General features: G+C 48.2%; 2 protein-coding genes across 2 annotated transcripts in view; both read right to left on the bottom strand.

The window, feature by feature from the left end:
* The window catches only part of LOC119974347 (multidrug and toxin extrusion protein 1-like), a gene marked incomplete at its 3' end in the record, with an annotated part of 54,352 nt that extends 53,835 nt beyond the window's left edge, over window positions 1-517 (bottom strand). Inside the window, exon 1 of the mRNA XM_038813118.1 lies at window positions 472-517. The remainder of the gene's footprint in view (window positions 1-471) is intronic.
* A 9,854-nt stretch (window positions 518-10,371) lies between these two features.
* On the bottom strand, window positions 10,372-15,599 carry LOC119974345 (SCAN domain-containing protein 3-like). Its single transcript, XM_038813117.1, has 3 exons — window positions 14,977-15,599; window positions 14,133-14,375; window positions 10,372-10,530 (listed from the first exon to the last, which is right to left on the bottom strand). Exons 1-3 carry the CDS (start codon window positions 15,421-15,423, stop codon window positions 10,372-10,374), a joined length of 849 nt encoding a protein of 282 aa, XP_038669045.1. The 5' UTR covers window positions 15,424-15,599.
* Window positions 15,600-24,535: the final 8,936 nt, after the last annotated feature.

The raw sequence follows: 24,535 nt of genomic DNA, 5'->3' as shown, positions 1-24,535 counted from the left end.
CTCCGTGATTTAAATTATAATCTCCTGCAGATGCGGATAACTCTGCTTAATAACACATAAACAGGGCAAAAAGCGTGCGGACCCTGACATAAAACATCACACACGTAATTTCCTTAATCAAGTGTTAAAATTGTAATCGGAAGGACCATCTGGCATCAGACAAAGGGTGCAATGGGTAAAACTTTAGATACAACTTTTAAAAATGGCAGCGAACTGCAAACGCTGTGTGAACAATACTGGGGGGAACTAAAGACCTATCAACAGTGATAGAAGCTCAACAAGTGATTTGGGAAAATAATAGGGGGTCAACTGCTAAAACGTTAGTTGCTCTATGGAGGGAATATTGTCCAAAATTGAAGGATGCCTCCTTGTTAGCAGCTGGCAGGATAAAGAATTAAAATTGGGTATAGAATTGACAGATCTTGAAAATGGAATGCGCATGTGGGAAAAGAACCAAGTTAGGCTATCCACCTTGATCAGAAACGGGCTAAAGCACTCCATTAGTTTTTGTTCAGGAATATCTGAGGATAACAAATCTCCCAAAATGAAAAAAGGGGAGCAAAGTCAATACAAGATTACGGTTAGGAACTTAATGGATTCTTGTCTAAAATAACTTCAGATTGTTTCAGGCCGTCCAGATAGACTCGGCGGTGGTTCAGTTAATTTGAAATAAAAAGAAATAATAAACATCCAGTAATGTCTCTTTCCGAAAAACTGGTTAAATAGCAAATATTGAAAATTGACTGAAATATGTCCCACTCATAGCTTTCTCGCAGGAAGGATGTACAATAACTAACGACACCTGACCTTATTAGGTAGACAGACACTGCAAATTCGGAGCGGTAATACAGTGCATTGACAATGGTATGTTTATAGAACTGTCTCAAATACGAGGTCACCAGCTGCAGAATTTAATAACTTCTGAGCCTGCGCCTGATTGTTCTGTGTTCTATGCTGGCAGCTAACATTAACCCTGAGTACCAATGTTTAAAAAAATAAAAATCTAAAAACTGCAGGAAGTTTTACAAAAGATTAATGACACTTGGGCACAGCTATTAAAACACCCGATAGAGTCCAGATGAGAGAATATAGTGACCCAAGCCTTGATAACGGGATTACCATATCGCCTATCCCGCAGGCCCAGCTTCGAAATTTTCCTCTATTCACTACTCCACAGTGGTGGTCGATTGATTTTGATCCCTCACACTTTTCACCTCCCTTAGATATTCCCAATCCACATGTCACTCTTTGCTACGATCATACAGGATGCTCGCCTAATTTGGAGAGCATTTACCAAGACAAAAGAAGGGTCTGCCTTTCTTGTCGATTTACCCCGCAGCCTATGGCGTCAGTCGAGACTTGTGTCACCCCACGTGACCCTTTCTGTCAACGAAGGCTACAGTGCCAAGTCCTTGGGATTTCTGGCAGCTGCACAAAGAGGACAAGCTGATCCTTTCCTTAATGGAAGTCTGTGGTGATATGATCTGCATACTCCTCTGCCATTGGGCCAGAACGTCGGCTTACCATTGGCCCTGATCGGTCATGTGCCTCTCGACCGATTGGCCGAGAGGCTGAGTTAAGCACGCCTCTATTAACGAGGTATAAATGCTCAGACGCCTGACGATCGTCCCTTTCCACTGTAGACGATCGCAGAGCTGTGTTCTAGTCAATTAAAGCCAGACTTTGGTAAATCACTCGCCTCGCGTACAATCGATGGTACATCAATTTAATTGACTACGACTTTGAAGATGGAGTTCCGCATCAAGCCCGAATGCCTCCGCATCAGCCCGCAAACTCCGAACACTGCAGAACTTTTCCAACTCTGGCTGACTTGCCTCGAAGGGTTCCTAGCATCTACAACCACCCCCCCCCCACCGGGGCACTGAAGCTGCACGTCCTCCACTCCAGCGTGGGTATTGACGCTTACGCAATAATTAAAGAGGAAACGGATTATGATGACGCTATACAAAAGCTAAAAGGACAATTCATCAAACCGGTCAACAGGGTATTCGCTCGACATCTGCTGGCCACCAGAAAGCAGGACCCCGGTGAGTCTCTAGACCAATACGCCCGGGCCCTCTATGCCCTGGGGAGAGGTTGCGCCTGTGTAGCGGTGTCCGCTACAGAGCACATGGAGCTACTCATCAGAGACGCTTACGTGGCTGGGATGCTGTCTCCCGTGATCCGCCAGCGGATGCTGGAAAGAGACGAACTCAGTTTAACTGAGACGCTGACTCTCTCCGCCTCCCTGGAGGTCGCAGATCTAAGCGCTCGCACCTATGACCCTGGCCAGGCTGCCTCCTGGCACGCTTCCCACCCGCCACCCGCCGCTCCCGGCCTCCCTCAGGCTTGTGCCGCGGGGCGCCCCGATAAATCTGCGGGGCCCCGCTGCTACTTTTGCGGGTACGCAAAACACCCTCGCTCGCGCTGCCCAGCCCGCTCCGCCCTCTGTAAGAGCTGCGGGAAGAAGGGCCACTACTCCACGGTCTGCCAGGCCAAAACGCTGGCTGCAGCGCTTCTGGAAGCTGCACAGCACTCTCCCCCCCGCCCCCAGGCCTCTGCGAACGGCCTGTGTGCCTCTCTCTCTCCTCCAGGGCCGCCCCAGCCGCTCCCGACTCGCGCCCCGCGGGCCGACAAGCGCACCTCCCCGGCCCCTCCAGGCCTCTACCGGCCTGCCCTGCACGTTTCTCCCCCCCGCCCCCGGGCCCCGGCGCCCGACCGCCTCGCCTCTCCGGGCCCCCCCGGTCCCTGCCTGCCCGCAGCGCGACTCTGCTCCCCCCGCCCCCGGCCCCCCGCACCCGGCCTGCGCGTCCCCACAGCTGATGCACCGAACTCACCTCCTGGAGCCGGCCTGCGCGCCTCACCTCATCAGCTCACAGCACCGGCAACGCTAGCTCCGCCACCAGCGGCCACGAGGGCTTCCTGGGCACCGCCAACTTGGGGCGCCGACCCCACGTGCGCATCCTGGGCGCCGCCATCTTGGGGCCCCGACCCCACGTGCAGATACTGGGCATCTTGGGGAACAGACCTCACATATGGATCCTGGCCACCGACTTCCAGGTCTGCCACGCAAGGTCCCTCCAGCATCGACTCGGACGGCGACGACGGATTTTCTCCACGGCTCGCGGCCGTTCAACTCGACCAGTCTCATCCACGCACGCTCGCCAAAACGACTACGCTGATTGTAGCCACCTAAAATGGACGCTGAGCTACAAAATAAGCCAAGCGCTAAGTCTGCAGGGAAATAGACAGTTTAGCCAGACCAGCAGTCTGCAAAGAGAGCATTTTGCATTCTGCAAGCAGCAGAAACCAGTTTGGGCTCAGGTGAGAAGACCTTAGCTAGGTGCAAATGGCAAAACGCTTTGCATGCTAATGAGGCAATCAGACATGAACACCCACACAATAGAAACATTTGATTCTGAATGGACACATTTGAATCAAGGCCCAGACATCGAGGCACCAGAAACCTCCAAACAAAAGGGCATAAGAAACGCCCCCCCATCACGGAGACCCCCTCGCATTGGGGAATTAAAACAGTATCGATGAGGAATTGACCCAATAGATATCCAAAGGTTAAAGCCCGCCCAAGAAGAGGGAAGGACAATGGGATCCCTATAAAAGACAGGGACCTCGTGTTGTCCGGTCTGCTTTTCCGTGCTCCGGCCCTGACCAAGACCTTGAAGATCCACTCTGACTCCAGCCGTCGAGCACCAGCCGCCGAACCGTAAGTGCCAGTACGACGCTCGCTACGCGAACTAAGCCCGCTAGAACCCCCAGTGACCAGAACGCTTGCTGAAGGTTGCAGCCCAAGACCAGGACGAAGGCCTCGCTCCCTGACCTTGCCTGTTCCTGTTAGATAAGTATTCTGATTACTTTAGTTTAGTCATAGCTTAGTCTCTTAGTGTGTGCATGAGTATTTATTATAACTGTATAATAAATATTATCGTTTGGACCTTACTAATCGGTGTATCGTCTTTATTACTTTGAACTTGACCTTGGAATACTCGTGACGGTGTCTATACGGCACCTGGCGACTCCTAAGCTGAATAAATACATAGAACAGAGCCTAGTGGTGTTAAGCACTTGGAAGTTAGTACACCCCAATAAACGCGTTTTGCCCTCATACCAAAACGTGCAACACTGATCCACCTCAACGGCCACGAGACGGACTGCCTGCTGGACTCCGGGAGCACGGAAAGCTTCGTTCACCCTGACACGGTAAGACGCTGCGCGCTCCCTGTCCATCCCGTAACACGCAAAATCGGTTTAGCCTCAGGTTCGCACTCCGTCCACATCACCGGGTGCTGTATCGCGGACCTCACGGTCCAAGGGAAGGTTTTTAAAAATTATAAATTCCTTGTCCTCCTTGACCTTTGCGCACCGGCACTCCTAGGACTGGACTTCCAGTGCAACCTGCAGAGCTTGACCTTTCAATTTGGCGGCCCTATACCCCCCCCTCACTGTCTGCAGCCTCGCGTCCCTCAAAGTGGACCCTCCCTCCCTGTTTGCTAACCTCACCCCCGATTGCAAACCCATCGCCACACGGAGCAGACGGTACAACGCCCAGGACCGATCCTTCATCAGGTCCGAGGTCCAGAGGTTGCTGACGGAAGGGGTCATCGAGGCCAGCAACAGCCCCTGGCGAGCCCAAGTGCTGGTGGTCCGGACGGGGGAGAAAAACCCGATGGTCATCGATTATAGCCAAACCATCAATCGGTTTACGCAACTGGACGCGTATCCTCTCCCCCGTATTTCCACCATGGTAAACGAGATCGCGACATACAAGGTCTTCTCCACTGTGGACCTTAAGTCCGCTTACCACCAGCTCCCCATCCGCGCGAGTGACCGACTGTACACCGCATTCGAGGCTGATGGGCGTCTCTACCACTTCCTTAGGGTTCCGTTTGGTGTCACAAATAGGGTCTCGGTCTTCCAAAGGGAGATGGACCGAATGGTCGACAAGTACGGATTACAGGCTACCTTCCCGTATCTTGATAATGTCACCATCTGCGGCCACGACCAGCAGGACCATACGCCAACCTCCAAAAATTTCTCCAAACCGCAAAACTCCTTAACCTCACGTACAATAAGGATAAATGCGTGTTTAGCACCGACCGCCTAGCCATCCTCGGCTACGTAGTGCATAACGGAGTGATAGGCCCCGACCCCGAACACATGCGCCCCCTGATGGAACTCCCTCTCCCCAATACCCCCAAATCCCTCAAACGTTGCCTGGGGTTCTTCGCATACTAAGCCCAATGGGTTCCCAATTACGCTGACAGGGCCCGTCCCCTCATGCAAACCACGGCCTTCCCGCCGTCGACGGAGGCCTGCCAGGCCTTTAGCCGCATCAAAGCGGACATCGCAAAGGCCATGATGCGTGCCATCGACGAGGCCCTCCCCTTCCAGGTCGAGAGCGACGCATCAGAAGTAGCTCTGGCGGCCACCCTGAACCAAGCGGGCAGACCCGTGGCCTTCTTCTCCAGAACTCTCCAGGCTTCCGAACTCCGCCACCCCTCTGTGGAAAAGGAAGCCCAGGCCATAGTCGAAGCCGTGCGACATTGGAGGCACTATTTGGCCGGCAGGAGGTTTACCCTCCTCACAGACCAACGGTCAGTAGCCTTCATGTTTGATAATGCACAAAGGGGCAAGATCAAAAATGACAAGATTTTACGGTGGCGGATCGAGTTGTCCACGTACAACTACGATATCTTGTATCGTCCTGGGAAGCTCAATGAGCCTCCTGATGCCCTGTCCCGCGGTACCTCCGCTCCCTCCACGCAGACCTCTGCCATCCAGGGGTGACCCGCCTACACCATTTCATTAAGGCCCGCAACCTGCCCTACTCCAACGAGGAAGTCAGGTCAGGTCAGTAACTCCGACCTGGCGGGGGTGGGAGAATCCCGCCCCATATCTTTCTCCCAGAGGGTTGTGAGTGCCTGGAACACTCATCACCATAGAATGGTGGAGGAACGGTCATTAAGTCTTTTTAATGCAGAGGTAAATAGATTATTGACTGACAAGAAAGTCAAAGGTTCCCAAGAGTAGACGGGAATGTGGAATGGAGATTATAATCAGATCAGGCATGGTCAGGTTCAAGGAGCAAAATGGCTTCCTCCTGCTTCTGATTTGTTTTTTTAGATGTATTTTATGACAGGCATGTATCAAAACAGGTTGCAGTGAATAAACACCCCAGGAAACATGTTCCCAACACTCAACTATACAGTGTGTACAGACTTTTTCCCTTTTTCACCCCCTCCACCCGCGACGAACAGCCCTTCAAACACGGTCACAATCATCCCCCACCTATCCTCAAACCCCCCTGAAGAGCCCCTTAACTCATAATTGACCTTCTCTCACCACAGGAAGCCATACAGGTCACCCTACCAAGCCGCTACCCCCCCCGGTGATGATGCCGACAGCCACCCCAGCAAAATTCGCCGCCGTGCAATCAGAGAGGCGAAGGCCAAGACATTGGCCTTCCTCCTCTCCAGGAGCTCCGGCTTCTCTGAAACCCCAAATATCGCCACCAAAGGGTCCGGGCCCACCTCCTCCTCTACTCACGAAAGAGAAAATGCTGGACAATCTCAGCAGGTCTGGCAACATCTATAGGGAGAGAAAAGAGCTAACATTTCGAGTCCGATGCCTCTTTGTCATCGGCCAAGTTCCCGACGATGTGGAACTAACCACCTATTGCTGGTCGGGATGCTCGTGGCCTCAGTCCACGGCCGCCCTGATGGGGGTGGGGGGATCGGACACCGCGGTGGGGGAGGGGGCCTGAAGTAAAATGAAAAATGAATGAAAATCGCTTATTGTCACGAGTAGGCTTCAAATGAAATTACTGTGAAAAGCCCCTAGCCGCCACATTCCGGCGCCTGTTCGGGGAGGCTGTTACGGGAATCGAACCGTGCTGCTGGCCTGCTTGGCCTGCTTTCAAAGCCAGCGATTTAGCCCTGTGCTAAACAGCCCCTTATAGGCGGCCTGGGGACAGATCCGTGCCGTCCGATGCTTGGGCGCGTGACCGATCGGGAGGGGGGTCTAGTTTTTTGGTGTGGCGCCGCGGTCCGAGTCCGCCACGGCACTCTGCGCGGCCGCCGTGCGCGTGCGCGGACTCAAAACCGGAAGTGCGGGGGCCCGTATCCGCCAGCTAAAGCTGCGTGAATTACTCTGGGTCCCTGCTGGCCCCCTGCTAGCCCCCTGCTGGCCCCCTACAGGGCTGTGAATTAGCTCCACTTATTCCCAGGAATCTCCAGAGTAAAATGGCAGCATTCTCCCCGCTGCTGTGGGGACATAGTCCCATTGTAGGAGAATCCAGCCTTCTGTGTCTGAATGTGAGGAGCATTTGTAATAAAGTTGATGAATTATTGTGCAAGCAATCATTAAAGGATATAATGTAATTGGGATCACAGAGACCTTGCCCCAGGGTGACCAAGGATGGGAACTCAACTCAACATCCAGGGGTATTCAATATACAGGAAAGATAGAAGGACAGGAAAGGGAGGTGGGGTAGCGTTGCTGGTTAAAGAGGAGATTAACGGAATAGTAAGAAAGGACATTAGACTGGAAGATGTGGAATTTGGCGGAGCTTTGGAACACCAAAAGCCAAACAGCGTTAGTGGGAGTTGAGTACAGACCACCAAACAGTAATTATGAGGTTGGGGATGGCATCAAACAGGAAATTAGGGATGTGTGCAGAAAGGGTTATCATGGGTGACTTCAATCTGCATATTGATTGGGCGATTCAATCAGGTAGCAATGCGATGGAGAATGATTTCCTGGAATGTATACGGGATGGTTTTCTCGACCAATATGTCAAGGAACTACCCAGAGAGCAGGTCATCCTAGATTGGATATTGTGCAACGAGAGAGGATTAATTAGCAATGTTGTGATGCGAGGTCCTATAGGGAAGAGTGCCCATAATATGGCAGAATTCTTCACTAAGGTGAAGATTGACACATTTAAGTCTGAGACTAGGGTCCTGAATTTAAAGAAAGCTAACTTTGGTAGTGTGAGATATGCATTGGCTAGGATAAGGTGCCAAAGGATACTTAAGGGGTTGACGGTGGATAGGCAATGGCGGATAGTCCGAGAACACATGGATGAACTTCAACAATTGTACATCCTTGTCTTGAGTAAGACGGGGAAGATGCTCAACTATGGCTAACAAGGGCAATCAGGGATAGTGTTAAAGCCAAAGAGAAGGCATCTAAATTGACCAGAGAAAGCAGCAAGCCTGAGAACTGGGAGAAATTTTAAATTCAGCAGAGGAGATCAAAGGTTTTAATTCGGAATAGGAAAATAGAATATGAGAGTAAGCTTGCAGAATACAGAAAAATTGACCGCAAAAGCTTCTATAGATATGTGAAGAGGAAAAGACTGGTGAAGACGAATGTAGGCCCCTTAGTTAGAATCAGGTGAACATATAATGAACAAAGAAGAACAAAGAAAATTACAGCACAGGAACAGGCCCTTCGGCCCTCCCAGCCTGCGCCGATCCAGATCCTTTATCTTAACCTGTTGCCTATTTTCCAAGGTCTATTTCTCTCTGTTCCCCACCCGTTCATATATCTGTCCAGATGCATCTTAAATGATGCTATCGTGCCTGCCTCTACCACCTCCGCTGGCAAAGCATTCCAGGCACCCACCACCCTCTGCGTAAAAAACTTTCCACGCACAGCTCCCTTTAAATTTTCCCCTCTCACCTTGAAATCGTGACCCCTTGTAATTGACACCCCCACTCTTGGAAAAAGCTTGTTGCTATCCACCCTGCCCATACCTCTCATAATTTTGTAGACCTCAATCAGGACCTCAATGGGAAACAAAGAGATGGCAGACCAGCTAAACAAATACTTTGGATCTGTCTTCACTAAGGAGGACTCTAACCTTCCAGAAATACTAGGGTACAGAGAGGTCTCGCATGTAGGAGGAACGGAAGGAAATCCTCATTAGTCAGGAAATTACATTGTGGAAATTGATTGGATTAAAATCCATGCTCTGCATCCCAGTGTACTTAAGGAAGTGGCCCTAGAAATAGTGGATGTATTGGTGATAATTTTCCAGCATTCTATAGACTCTGGAAGAGTTCCAATGGATTGGAGGGTAGCTAATGTAACCCCACATTTTAAAAAAGGAGAGAGAAAACGGGGCGCGATTCTCCGCTGCCCACGCCGGTTGGGAGAATAGCGGGAAGTCCTCCCGACATTTTTCACGCCCCCCGGCTATTCTCCCCCCCCCCCTCGCACGACTCACGTCACGAATCGCCTCTCGCCGTTTTTTACGGCGAGCGGCGATTCTCCACGGCCGATGGGCCGAGCGGCCGGGCCGTTACGCCCGTTTTTTCACGGCAGCAAACACACCTGCTTGTTGCCGTCGTAAAAACGGGTTCTGGATGAACGTTTGGGGCATCCAGAGGCCCATTTGGGGCGGGAGCACCACCGTTGTGCTCGTCGGGCCTGCGTCCAAAAGGGACGCACCATTTCCCCTCCGCCGCCCGACAAGATCAAGCCGCCACATCTTGTCGGGCGGCGGTGGAGAAATGCGGAACCGCGCATGCTCGGGTTCCGCCAATGGCGTGATGACGTCACCCGCGCATGCGCGGGTTGGAGCCGGCCGCGCGTCATCTTAAGGCCGCGTCGCCGTGATTCCCGGCGTCCCGCTCCTAGCCCCGATTGGGGGGGGGGGAGAGAATCGGGTCCCGGGAACGGGCGTGAAGGCTGCCGTGAAACACGGCCAGTTTCACGGCAGCCTTTACGACTCTCCGCATTTGCGGAGAATCTCGCCCCAGGTTATTATAGACCGGTTAGCCTGACATCGGTGGTGGGGAAAATGTTGGAGTCAATTATTAAGGATGAAATAAATGAGCATTTGGAAAACGGGGACAGGATCGGTCCAAGTCAGCATGGATTCACTGAAGGGAAAGCATGCTTGACAAATCGTGCTGATTGTTTTGAGGATTAACCAGTAGAGTGGACGAGGCTGAACCAGTGGATGTAGTGTATGTGGACTCTCAAAAGGCTTTTGACAAGGTCCCACAGAAGAGATTAGTGAGCAAAATTAAAACTCATGATAGATATATTTCTGATTTTAAAAAACGGGTTTAAGGGATATGGGGAACAGGTGGAGAGATGGCTTTGAGACCAGGAAGGGATCAGCCGTGATCTGATTGAATGGTGGAACAGGCTCAAAGGGCTGAACTGCCTACTTCTGATCCTTAAAGCTATGTTCCTATGTTACTATGTAACCAGTTTTAACACAGAAAACTCCCACAAAGTCCAATGAAATGACCAAATCACTACCCAACGATAAACCGATGTCAGAGAGTGAGAAACAGGTTTTGTGGTTTGCGGATGATATAATTGTGAATCAGGATATTAGTGGTTTACAGTTGCAGGTTGGTTGCTCGATACAAAATGTCGGTTAACCACAATTTGCATGTAACATTTTAAAAGTGCAGTCGATGTAACTGTGCGTGTAACATACAAAAGCAGAAAGCGCGGGCTGCAATGAGATTTCAACAGATTTCGATAATTCTGAAACAAAGGCAGAGCACCTGTCAACAAATGTTCATATCTTGTGTACAATGTTAGTTTGATATTTAGAGTAGACCCGGGAGCAGATAGACAGGTGATCTGGGGAAGGGCGAAATGTTCACTTTGCAGGTTTGAACCCATGACAATATACAACCCAACGCAGCAGGCTGCATGCAGTGGCCAAGCAAAAGAACCTTCCCACAGGTTCTAAGGTTGGTACGGGGAGGGGGAGGGGGGGTTGCCGGGAAGCATGAAATCGCACGGATGGGATTCTGTCTGGTTTCCTGCTCGCCCGAAGGGCGCAGTACTATCACGCTGGTGTGAGCAAGGCTTTGGATGGGAAGACCACCCTTACCCCAATTGACACCTTTAAGTGGCTGATTAATGGCTAAATAAGAGCAGATTCTCACCCAGCCTCAGTTTTTATGGGGGATGGGGAGGGGGGCGGTGAGTAGGCAAATGTGGAATTAAAGAAAGTTGAATCTCGGAAGGGAAGCGGGGGTGGGTCACCTCCATCAGAAGCCCCCTTCTGACCGGGGACATCCTCCCCATTAAGATTGGTGTCCTCCTTACCATTTGGCCTACCCCCCCAGACCCCAATCGCCTCACGTCCGGTGTCCCAAGTGTTCCCTACCCTTCCTGCCTTGGAACCCTTGCTCTCTGGTTCCCAGAGCTTAGTGGCAACCCCTTGCAGTACTTCTTCCAGCCTCAGCAGTTCCCCAGGGTGGGATCCCCTTCAGGATGAGGGGGTGAAGGTTCCATCTTACGTCAGCCAGCGCTCATCAGAACGTAATGTGACACCGGGGTTTTGGAGTTGGCGAGGGTGCGTTCCCCACCAACACGGGAGGGGTGGAGTTCCCACCATCCTAAAACTTAAGACCTACATCAAAATTTCCTGTTAATCGCCATTGATTTTAATCCCTGCAAAGGTTCATGAGAAACGGCCACAGTTTAAGGTCCTCTCCCAATGTCTAACGAGGGGCTGGAACCGGTGTCTAACCCCTCAGGCTGCATGCTCAATATGAAATGTATATTGTTAATATAACCTGTAACTGTATATAAGTGTAAAAGGATATAACACACAGTTCAAGTTTGACATTCCATTAAGTACGACGCAATACTTGCACTGAAAGAAACTTTATGGAATGTCAAATTTGAACGATTTTGCTCTACACTTTTTATGAACCAGGGATATTGGGCTGGACTCTCCGTCCCACCAATCCCGTTTTCCGGTGCGACCGGCTCCCGCTGGCAGCGGGATTCTCCGTTCCCACAGCTGGAAAATGGGGTTTCCCATTGTGGGCCAACTCACGCCGTCGGGAAACGCGCGGGCGTGGGTGCGCTGCCGACAAAGCGGAGAATCCCGCTGAGGGAGAATCCCGCAGATTTTGTTTAAAAATTAGGTTTGAAATAATGACCAGCTCCATTCTTATATCGTCACATCCACTCTGGGATAAACTCACCGACCATCTTCCTGTGCTGCTCATCTCACCAACCAACTGGCCTCTACTGACAGTCACTGCACTGCGCTGCATTGCCCTCTTGGAAAGCTCACTCACTCGCAGCCGCCATCAACTTGTCCTCATCCAACATTCTGCATCTCATATCCCAACTTGCACCAAGTCCCATTCACCCCTTACCGCTGGCCTTGCTTCCCAACCTGCTGGTGTTTGTCTGGTCACACTGCTGTAAATTGCCTTGAGGATTTTTTGGCACTGTATAAATGCAAGTTGTTGTTATTCATGACCATTCAAGACTGACAGTCGAGATCAGTGATTCTACAAGAACTTTACGAAGCTTCTGCTATTAACAGCTCCTGTTACAGTTTCTGTTTGATTTGCATAACTGCATTATAACATCAATTCTTCCAAATGCTTCGAAATAATTGCTTGTTAGCAACGTACCTGAAGTTCTTTGTTTCACAATTACCGTCAGCAAGGTTTTGGCACGATGCGTTGAGGTCTGACACATCGAAGACACTGATCATGTCAAAATAACAATGAGCAGATGACAAAGCTTTGTGGGGGGTGGTGCATTGCTCTCTGTGAGAAATGAGCAAATTAACCTGACTTTACTTTGCAAAAGACCCTGAGGGCAGACCCATTTGCAAATTGGGTTTGGAAAATGCTTTACATAAGGGCAGCTCATTAACGCAGGTTTTTTGAATATTTTCAGGTTTGTTTGTGGCTCCCTCGGTCTGTCTTTCCATCTGCCTTTCCTCTCTGTCTTTTTGTTCATTTCTCTTGAGTGTAAAATGCGATGGATCTGTGGCTGATTCCTATTTTGGAGTTCTCTTGATATTTTTTCTTGTTATGGGACAGGTTTTGGAGAACTCCGAAGTGGATCATGGAGTTCACCTGACCCACAACTTTCAATAGATTGTGGTATGGGGAGCACACGGCCCACTCTACAGGTGTGGTACAGCAGAAATTGAAAAGTAATTTTTAAAGCAAAACAATGTTTATTCTATGAACTCAAGTTAACCTTTTTGAAACTTACAGTGAACATCTTAGCCACCATCAATTCAAATATAACCCCCAAAGAATACAACACTAAGTCATCCTTAATAACTTGCCAAACAACATCCAGAAGGCAGAAGATCTTTTCACAGAAGCACATCAGGTTTACATTCACTACTGAAAACATTTTAAACTCTGAATTCACCAAATGATCAAGAGATAGTCTTTTCATGGCAGAGAGATCAACAGTGCACCTGCTCTGTCTGGCTTCAGCTCCAACACTGAAACGAAACTAAAACACACCCTGCCGCAAACAGCCTAAAACTAAAGTAAAAAGCTGGCAGACAGCCCAGCTCCACCCACACTCTGACATCACTGATAAACACACATTTCTTAAAGGTACATTTCTTAAACACACATTTCTTAAAGGTACTCTCACATGACAACCATTCCAGGATTTGGATTGCCAGCTTGGAAGAGCACAGGACCAGGCCCTTCGACCCTCCAAGCATCATGATGCCCCGGCTGATGCAGGTAAGCATGCCATATGCCTTCTTAATCCTGGCCACCTGTGTTGCCACTTTTAGGGAACTGTGGACCTGCACGCCCAGATCCCTCTGAATGTTAATGCTCTTAAGGGTTCTGCCATTTTACAGTATAATTCATACCTAGATTTGATCCTCCAAAATGCATCACCTCGCATTTGCCCGGATTAAACTCCATCTGCCATTTCTGTGCCCAAGTCTCCAATCGATCTAAATCCTGTTGTATCCTCTGACAATCCTCGGCACTATCAGCAACTCCGCCAATCTTTATGTCACCCCCAAACTCACTAATCAGACCACCCACATTTTCCTCCAGATCATTTATTTATACTACAAACAACAGAGGTCCCAGCACCGATCCCTGCGGAACACCACTAGCTACAGATCTCCATTCTGGAAAACACCCTTCCACTGCTACTCTCTGTCTTCTATAACCCAGCCAGTTCTGTATCCATCTCGCCAGCCCACCCCCAATCCCATGTGATTTTATTTTTTGTACCAGTCTGCAATGTGGGACCTTGTCAAGTGCTTTACTAAAGTCCATATAAAGTTTATTCAACACATTCAGTTTTTCAAAAATATCTGCTAAATAACTCACAAACGCTTTTCCATCAACGGTTAGCAGGTGCTTCATTTCAGGCTTGTCACTTAAAAAGTCACTAAGCTCATTAAATAGTTCCATGACTCTTTTCAAACAATTCCCCTTCGAAAGCCACCGTACCTCAGTGTGAAGTAAAAGTCTCACATGGTCTGCATTGTTATCTTCACAAAATTGCTTGAAAAGCTCACATTTGGCATTAGCTTTGATAGCATTGATAGATTTTATAACTGATTTCAGTACCTAGAACATAGAACAGTACAGCACAGAACAGGCCCTTCGGCCCTCAATGTGGTGATATGATCTGCATACTCGTCTGCCATTGGGCCAGAACGTCGGCTTACCATTGGCCCTGGTCGGTCATGTGCCTCTCGACCGATTGGCCGAGAGGCTGAATTAACCACGCCTCTATTAACGAGGTATAAATGCTCAGACGCCTGACGGTCCCTTTCCACTGTAGACGATCGCAGAGCTGTGTTAGAACATAGAACATAGAACAGTACAGCACAGAACAGGCCCTTCGGCCCTCGATGTTGTGCCGAGCAATGATCACCCTACTCAAACCCACATATCCACCCTATACCCGTAACCCAACAACCCCCATTAACCTTACTTTTTAGGACACTACGGGCAATTTAGCATGGCCAATCCACCTAACCCGCACATCTTTGGACTGTGGGAGGAAACCGGTACACCCGGAGGAAACCCACGCACACACGGGGAGGACGCGCAGACTCCACACCGACAGTGACCCAGCTGAGAATCGAACCTGGTACCCTGGAGCTGTGAAGCATTTATGCTAACCACCATGCTACCGTGCTGCCCCAAAGTGCTGCCCCACTACCTCATTAAGTACAGGAGAAATATTTTTCGACACTAAGTTCTCTCTATGAATAACACAGTGCACAAGAAGCATTTCCGGATTCTCATCTTTCATCAATTTTAAGCAGCCATTTTTCTTGCCCATCATAACAGGAGCACCATCAGCTGCACAAGATGTTATGTTTTCCATTGGTATATTATTGACATCTAAGTAGTGTTTTAGTTTATTATATATATCAGTGGCGATAGTGGTGGTCTCTAACGATTTGCAGAATAACATTTCTTCAGCAAATTCACCTTTATCAATATATCTTACATAGGTTAGCAATAAGGCCTCACTGTCTCTCACAGTTGATTCATCCATTTGTACTGAGAATTTTCTTGATTTCAGCTTTTCAACAAGTTGTGTTTCAATATCTTCACTCATTTCATCTATTCTTCTCCTAACAGTGTTGTTACTGAGTGGCATGGCTTTAACATCTTTGTCATCTTTTTCCAGAACTGTTTTAAGAAATGCTGATATTGATGGTTTAATTAAATCCTCCCCTATAGTATGATTTTTTCCAGATTTAGCAATGAGTAAAGAAATTTCATAACTAGCCTCAAGAGTACGACTGACAGTAACAGTTTGTGCAGTGAACAGAGACTTTATTGTTTTTTTTTTATAAATTTAGGTTACCCAATTATTTTTTCCAATTAAGGGGCAATTTAGCGTGGCCAATCCACCAACTCTGCACATTTTTGGGTTGTGGGGGCGAAACCCACGCAGACACGGGGAGAATGTGCAAACTCCACACGGACAGTGACCCAGAGCCGGGATCGAACCTGGGACCTCAGCGCCGTGAGGCGGTTGTGCTAACCACTAGGCCACTGTGCTGCCAGAGACTTTATTGTTGATCTTTTTTCAAACTTATCCTTTAAAGATTTGTAGTAATTCAAATCTGAATTTACATACGCACTATGTTTCGCCTTCAAATGCGCCTCAAGACGACCTTGTTTCATTGATTCGTTGGTCAAGCATTGTTGGCATAAGAGGCAGAAAGGTGACCGTTCATCATGGACAGCGGGTATGAAACCAAGTTTTAAATATTCCTCTGAATACTGACGAACTTTCTTCTTGCTTGCACTACTCATTTTATTCATAGGGTTTGTGACTGAAATAAATACATTGATGATATTCGTCACACTAAAGGTCATATGATACGCCAGCCTAAACTATGTGTATTATCTTACTGTCTATTTTCTAGTCAAATATTACGCATTTGGACTATTTAGTTTTCATCTCTGACACTTTATGCATCTTCTAGTATCATCATAATACTAAACAATCAAATATATTCACGAGCAGACAAAGAAATATGTATCAATTACCTTGCGTGGAAACACCAAAACAACTTCTTTGTTTACGATTGTTTGGACTGTGAATTCTCAGAAAATGGATTGCTTTCCCTTGAGAGAAAACGGAGGAAATAGATATTATAAGGGTAACTTAGCAAAAGCTCTTTGAATCGCATTTCTAAATCCAATTCAATAAATAAGGTTCTCCCATGACCTCGCGCGCTTCGTGCGACGTGCATGAAGAGCGATGGCGCGGTGATTATGTAATAACTACACAATAAAGACCTCTTTTACCCCAAAAAAATTATTTACTCAAAATAACATCTGAAACATAAACTACATATGTTTACCTGATGGAAAATCCAAAAAAATAAAAATCGAAAATTTGGAACCAGACCCCCTCAGTCGTGCTCAATTGTCCCCCTTAAAAATCAAATTGCCCCCCTGTGGGGCGTACGCCCCACGTTGGGAACCACTGATAATAACTATATCCACAGCCTTTCCCTCATCAATTTTCTTTGTCACCTCTTCATAACCTCAGTCAAGTTGGTAAGACCTGACCTTCCCCATACAAAACCATTCTGCCTGCACTAACTAGTCCATTTTCCTCCAAATGTGCATATACTCTGTCCCTCAGTATCTTCCCCAAAACCTTCCCCACCACTGATGTCAGGCTCACCGGCCTATAATTTGCCGGATTGTCCCTGCTTCCTTTCTTAAACAAGGGACTAACATTGGTTATTCTCCAGTCCTCTGGAACCTCATCTGTAGTCAAAGAGGATGTGAAGATACCTGTTAAGGCCCCAGCTATTTCTCCTCTTGCCTCCCGCAGCAACCTGGGATAGATCCCATCCGGCCCCGGGGACTTGTCTACCTTATTGCAATTTAGGATACTCAACACTTCCTCCTTTGATATATTGATGTTTTTAAGAAAGTTTCACGCGTAACTTCCCTCCATTCTCCTTGAGTGGCCTACTCTTTCTCTTGCTACCCTCGTGCTCCTAATATATGCATAAAAAGTCTTGGGATTCTCCTTGACCATGTTTGCTAAAGACATTTCATGGCCCCTTTTAGTCCTCCTAACTCTACGTTTAATTTCCTTCCTACTTTCACTGTACCCCTCAAGGGCTTTGTCTGTTTTTAGATGCCTAGACCTATCATATGTTTCCTTTTCCCTTTTGACTAAGCTTACAATTTCCCTTGTCATCCATGGTTCCCGAATCCTGCCATTTCTCTCCTTCACTTTTGTGGGGACATGCCTATTCTGTACTTCAGTCAACTGGTCTTTAAAAGCCTCCCATATGTCAGATGTGGATTTGCCCTCAAATAGATGCTCTCAATCCACATTCCCCAGTTCCTGTCTAATTTGGATGCAATTGGCCGTCTCCAAAATAACTACCTCACCCGCTGGCCATTCTTGTCCTTATCCATGACTACTCAAAATCTTATGGAATAATGGTCGCTCAGCCCAAAATGCTCCCCCACTGAAACATCAATCACCTGGCCTGGTTCCTTCTCCAACACCAAGTCTCATGTGGCTGATTGTCAACATACTGTACCAAAAAACCCTCCTGGACACATCTAACAAATTGCTCTTCATCTGAGCCCCCAACTGTAAGAGATTCCCAGTCAATATGGGGAAAGTTAAAGTCACCCATCACAACTACCCTGTTTGTTTCACACATTTTCAGTATCCGACTACACAACTGCTCCTCTGTCTCCTGCGGGCTGTTGGGAGGTCTATAATACACTCCCAACATTGTGATTTCACCCTTCTTGTTGCTGAGCTCCACCCATAATGCCTCACCACAAGATCCTTCCAATGTGTCCTCCCTCAACACGGCTGTGATCTGCTCCCTAATCAGCAAAGCAACTCCCCCACCTCTTTTGTTTCCCCTTCTGTCCCGTCTAAAACAACGATATCCCGCAATGTTAAGCTGCCAGTCCTGTCCCTCCTTTATCCATGTCTCCACCATTTCAATTACATCACAGTTCCATGCTGTAATCCAGGCTCTCAGTTCCTCTGTCTTACCTGTTATACTTGTTGCAATGAAGCAAACTCACTCCAGACCTACAGACCCGCTGAGCCCTGCCGCTTCCCTCTGCCTGATCTTACTCTGCGCCAAGTTTATTGTAGTCTCACTTTGTTCCCCAGTCTCTACGCTTACTGTTGTTCCGCTTCCCACCCCGCCTTGCCACCCTAGTTTAAACTCTCCCAAACATCACAGGCAAACCTCCCAGCCAGGATATTGGTGCCCCTCCAGTTCAGGTGCAACCCATCCTTCTTGCACAGATCCCACCTTCCCCAGTGATCCATACATCTAAAGCCCTCCCTCCTACGCCAGTTCTTTAGCCACGTGATCAACTTTGGACAGGATTTTTCCCCTCCACGCCCTAAGTGTGGCGTGGGCATGAAATCCGGCATTTTTACCCGCTGCCTGCATTGGTGGATTTTTGTGCTGTTTCATCCGCTTCCCGCTTTATTAATCATGTGTGCACGGGAACGAAGCCGGGTCACAATCAAGCAGCCCCTGGTTTGTCCGCCTGCCACGAGCTCATCGACTCCTCAATCCAGGCACCATATTTAAACGCACCACTCATATAGATCTCAATGTCTGCAACCCATGAATGCCACAGATGAGAGAGAGGTGAAGAAGACTGCTACATCCAAATCAGTGACACCTTCCTGGAAAGCTTGTTTGGCTGCAGTTTCTGTGGAGAAAAGTACAGCTACTTGACCTCAGTGTACTTCACTCTTCCACTCAGGAGAAACCAGACAAAGACTCTTGGAGCAAAAGAACTATAGCATATATAGAACAAAAGCATATATCAATCATCTGTTACTTGTTAGCTATGTCCAATCATGATCATCGATTAAGGTTACATCATGCATAATGCACGCGAATAATTAACCAATTACATTCAAGGTCCGCGTGCTTAATTGTGAACTATCCAATCATTTCAAAGACGTGAAATGAAATGAAATGAAAATCACTTATTGTCACAAGTAGGCTTCAAATGAAGTTACTGTGAAAAGACCCTAGTCGCCACATTCCAGCGCCTGTCCGGGGAGGCTGGTACGGGAATTGAACCATGCTGCTGGCCTGCCTTGGTCTGCTTTCAAAGCCAGCGATTTAGCCCTGTGCTAAACCAGCCCCAAGACATGCATGTTGTCTTGCAATTAGTGATATTGGTGACGCGATATCTGGGGTGTAGCTATCAATAACCTTCCTCCTTGCTGTTTAATGGCTCCTCTCGATGTATGGATGCTGTCCATTAGCCCGCTGCTGCCACCCGGAGGAAACCCACGCAGACACGGGGAGACCGTGCAGACTCCGCACAGACAGTGACTCAAGCTGGGAATCGAACTTGGGACGCTGGCGCGGTGAAGCAACAGTGCTAACCACTGTGCTACCGTGCTGCCCTTGTAGTGTTTGCTACAATTGGCAGTTCCCACAGTCAGAACTTCCCCGGTTGAATTTCCCCAGTAAATAATGGAACTGGAGGCTTTAAACTGGTTGCAGTATAATATCTAATGTGTATAGATGCCCAAATTGCCCTCTTCGGTCTCTCCAGTTTGACCAAACGTGGCAATTGTTACTCCCTTTTGAGCAGCAGGCATTGGAAATGAACCTTCAGTGCTATACTGGTTTAGGGGCTGGTTTAGCTCACAAGGCTAAATCGCTGGCTTTTAAAGCAGATCAAGCAGGCCAGCAGCACGGTTCAATTCCTGTACCAGCCTCCCCGGACAGGCGCCGGAATGTGGCGACTAGGGGCTTTTCACAGTAACTTCATTGAAGCCCACTCGTGACAATAAGCAATTTTCATTTTTTCATTTTCATACTCAAAGCGTAAATTGGTCAGTGAAAGGTAACTAATTGCGATCAGTCATGGCTATAAGTCTAGGTGGGCATTATCGATTTCTAATTTGTCTCTCGAGAGCGATGGTCGTCTATTGATATAATTTCCTTTGGTCCCTTAAATCAAATAAGCCCAGGGATCCTCGGGTCTGCTCGATTGGCCTTCTGAGGTGTCAATTACTTGTGAGACCAACCCGCTCATTAAAGTATGTTTTTTGTTATTGTGATACCCTCAATCACGACACAGGAGAGAAGATACATGATTCAAAGGCTTGAATCATCTGCGAACTGCACAGCAGCCGAGAAGTGTGATCATCACATGTTGCCTGAGTGAGCCTTATCTTATATACGATTTCCTGGGGGCGGAGCCAGAGACGGAGTCCCCCAGGGTTCCAAGCCCAGTCTTAAAGGGCCAATGCATTAAAGGAAAGGTACCATTATATCAGCTACTGATAACATTCATCACAGTTATTGTTGGATATATTCATATTGCCCATTTATTCAGAACGGGGAAAATATGCTGACTATGTTTTGGGCAGGTTGTTCGAAGGTCGTTCTTACTTCTCTCAGTATTTATTGAAATGAGCTTTTTTTAACCATTAAAATTACACAAATCTGCACAAAATACATATCAATGTCCAAAAAGTGATTGGTAGGCTAAGTATGACATAGTACATTCAGTCATTTGAAGAAATAAAGAATGACAAGAGTTAATTACAGAAATTAATCAGAACCTAATTACAGGACTTGGTGGCACGGTGGCACAGTGGTTAGCACTGTTGCTTCACAGCGCCAGGGTCCCCCAGTTCTATTCCCGGCTTGGGTCACTGTCTTGTGCAGAGTCTGCACGTTCTCCCCGTGTCTGCGTGGGTTTCCTCCGGGTGCTCCGGCTTCCTCCCACAAGTCCCGAAAGACGTGCTGTTAGGTGAATTGGACATTCTGAATTCTCCCTCGGTGTACCCGAACAGGCGCTGGAATGTGGCGACTAGGGGCTTTTCACAGTAACTTCATTGCAGCGTTAATGTAAGCCGACTTGTGGTGGCAATAAAGATTATAATTAATTCTAAACTTACAAAATCAAAAATGATTGCACAGTGTGAAAATAAAGTAGCTTCCCTTAAACACCGCAAATTAAACTGCAGTAATTCAACTCAGAAGCCTGAACGATTTAGTACTTGTTTACCTCAACACAATGGACTTTATTGTGAGGAGGTAGTTAGTGTGTACCAGTAATTGACCAGTAATAGACCGGGCTTGCCAATATAAATTTGATTTGACGATCCAAGTACACTTGGACGTGTCCTACACAAGGTTTCCACAATTCCCCGTCCATTTTCCACAGACAGTTAGCTGCTGGTTGACCAGATTCTCCCGTCTTGAGTGCATGGTCCAATATGTGGACCATCTGCTTTTGCAAACCGACACCAAGGACGAGCATGTGGCTCTGCTAGTCGAACTGCTAGCCCTGCTTTACTCTATCGGCTGTAAAGACAACCCCAAAAAATGCGCAAGTCATGAGAGAAAAAGTACTTTACTTGGGGACAATCATCAACCACGGCAAAAGGGAGATGGAGCAGAAGCGCATTGACGCTATTGTAAAGTTGCCCCGCCCCGTAATGCAAAGGCACTCAGCTCATTCTCAGGGTTGGGAGGATACTGCAGGAATCACATTGATGGTTTTGCCACTAAAGCCCGCCTCTCTCAGAAACTCTGAAAAAGAACGGCCCCTGGAATTGTCTTTCACAGCACACAGACGCAGTAAACAATTTAAAGCGCACCTTAGCAACAGCCCCTGCTTTACAAGTTCCTGACCCTGACTTGCCATATGCCATAGAGGTAGCAGCTACTGATCAAACACCATGACAGATTAGGGCTCGTAGCATATGCTTCCAGAGTTTTAGATCCCGTAGAACAAGAATTTTCTGTTTGTGAGTGATACCTGCTTGCAGTCTTTTGGCAGTTCAATACTTTGCATACAATACGGGACTCAACCCTGTCACAATTCTCACCGAACACTCTCCGATTCAGCTTCTTTTGGACGGTAGATTTAAAGACGGTTCTGTTAGCCAGGTTAGAACAGCGCGCTGGACACGATACTGCAAGGCAGGGACATCTCGGTAAAGCGCACCAAGGTGCCCACATTTTTAGCAGACAACTTACAATACGTAGGGACCCCACATGAGTGCCAGATCGTTACAGCCAAACGTCACACAGGACCCTTTATTCCCAGGTCACGACAGCCACGAGCAGGCAGCAAGAAACCAGATCCCCAACAATCAAGGGACACATTTAAAATCTATGTAGTTGGCTCCTGCACTATTGAGGACGGTGTCAGGATAACTGGGTGTGGTATATATATGGAGGATTCACAGGGACGCTCACTGGAAGAAGTAGCTTTAAGTTGCCGGGACTCCTAGGAGCCCAAGCCGCAGAACTCGCAGCCATAGCTTATGGAGTTGCCCATAGTAGGCGACTATACAGTCGGCCAGCAAGTTATGATCTCGCTGTACAACCCAAGCTCCTTCCTATCCCCTAAATTCGCGGGCCCCTGCACCATTTCAGACAAAGTAAGCCCCTCCGTTAACAAGATAGCGTACCCTAACGGCAAGACCGGTTGGTTCCACATCAATCAACTCAAAGCCTACGGAGCCCAATGTAACCATGCCCACCATGTCACCTTGGCAATGGGAGATGACTGTCGTCCCGCCCACTGACCAACCACTCCCCCCTCATGACGACACCCTTCCCTTTGCCCCGCCCACACCTGCTGGCACCACACTTGAACTTGACTCAGACGACGACCTGCTTGATCTTCATAGGAAAACTAATGACTGGCTTGATATTCCTGTGGGCAGTGACCATACCGACCGACTTCCCCTTTCCAAGGGTAGCGAACCTGGCGATGCAATTGCAACAGAGGATGTACTTCACCTCTCTCAGGACAGTAACTGCGTCACCGTGCTGCCCCCCCAAAATAAAGCTTCTCTCTACTAACCTAAACGGCAGCTCTCCCAGTCGCCTCTCCTGTCCCCTCGCCTGGACCACAAACATCTCACTCTGGTGGGACAGAAAAATCGCTGAAATCCGCGAAAAACGGCAAAAAATGGCGTTGGAGCACATTTTGCAGTCTCCGGTAAGCAAAGAACTACAAATTGCATCTGCGCATGCGCCGGAACCGGAAGCCGCGCATGCGCAGTTTAACAAATATCGCGGTGCCGATCGTGATGCGCATGCGCAAGCCGCGCATGCGCAGTCAAAAGAAGTTTTGGTCGCGGATCGTAATGCGCACGCCGCGCATGCGCAATGGAAACAAAACCGCACAGTGAAGGAGGAAGGCCGATTTGCGCATGCGCAATGCATTCCTGCGCGTGACGTCATGACGCCTGAGCATCCCGACCACGCCCACTTAAAAGGGAAATGCCCGAAAATTGAAAATAAGACACTTAAAGTGGGAAACACAAATTTTCTTGCCTCAGAACACAGAAAAACGCCTGAACTTACACCAACAGTAAAAAACAACTTGCACAACACCCTGAAAAAAGCAGTCTGCACCACCCAAAGTGAAGAGAACAAAAAGAATTCCGAAACAACAAAAGATGATTTGTTTTTCGAAGAATACTACTCAGACACAGCTGAGTCAGTCGGATATGCTTCTCACAGCATCAGCGACACGGTCGCAAAGTTCAACACGAATCAACTCGTGGTAGAAGAATCCAACCAGGATGATTTGTTTTTCGAAGAATACTACTCAGACACAGCTGAGTCAGTCGGATATGCTTCTCACAGCATCAGCGACACGGTCGCAAAGTTCACCACGAATCAACTCGTGGTAGAAGAAGCCAACGAAGATGAAATGGGTATCAAGGAATACTACTCAGACATGGAGGAGTTATTTGGACATGCTGATCACAGCATCAGCGACACCGTTGCAAAGCTCAACACGACTCTACTCATGGTAGATGAATCCAACACCATGAGGCCATGGCAGCTCGTCGATACATTGGATGACAGCAATACCCAAGACGAAGACGACGCCACACAGAGAGCACAGGAAGACTCCACAGAGCGAGCGATGACAGGCTCCACAGTGCGAGTAATGAAAGACTCCAAAAGGGATGCAAGCAAACACTCCCTGGCGAACACCATGCATGAACAAGACCATGCAGGTAAACCCGCCGTATCTGAGCAACCACAAGCAGACTATGAAAGTCTAACAAGCTCACATGAACAAGAAGAAGACAATGCACCTCTACCCACTGCATGCGAAGACAGTGACAAGATGATCACACTCGACGTACAGGATCACAGCGAGACTGACAGTTCTCAGCTTGTCTGAACCGACGCACAGAGCGAGAACAGTAACAAGGTGATCGCACTCGACGG

This window comes from Scyliorhinus canicula, chromosome 12 (assembly GCF_902713615.1).
Source record: "Scyliorhinus canicula chromosome 12, sScyCan1.1, whole genome shotgun sequence".
NCBI lineage: Eukaryota > Metazoa > Chordata > Chondrichthyes > Carcharhiniformes > Scyliorhinidae > Scyliorhinus > Scyliorhinus canicula.
The sequence above is the reverse complement of the archived record's forward strand: the minus strand, read 5'-3'. Positions and strand labels throughout refer to the sequence as shown.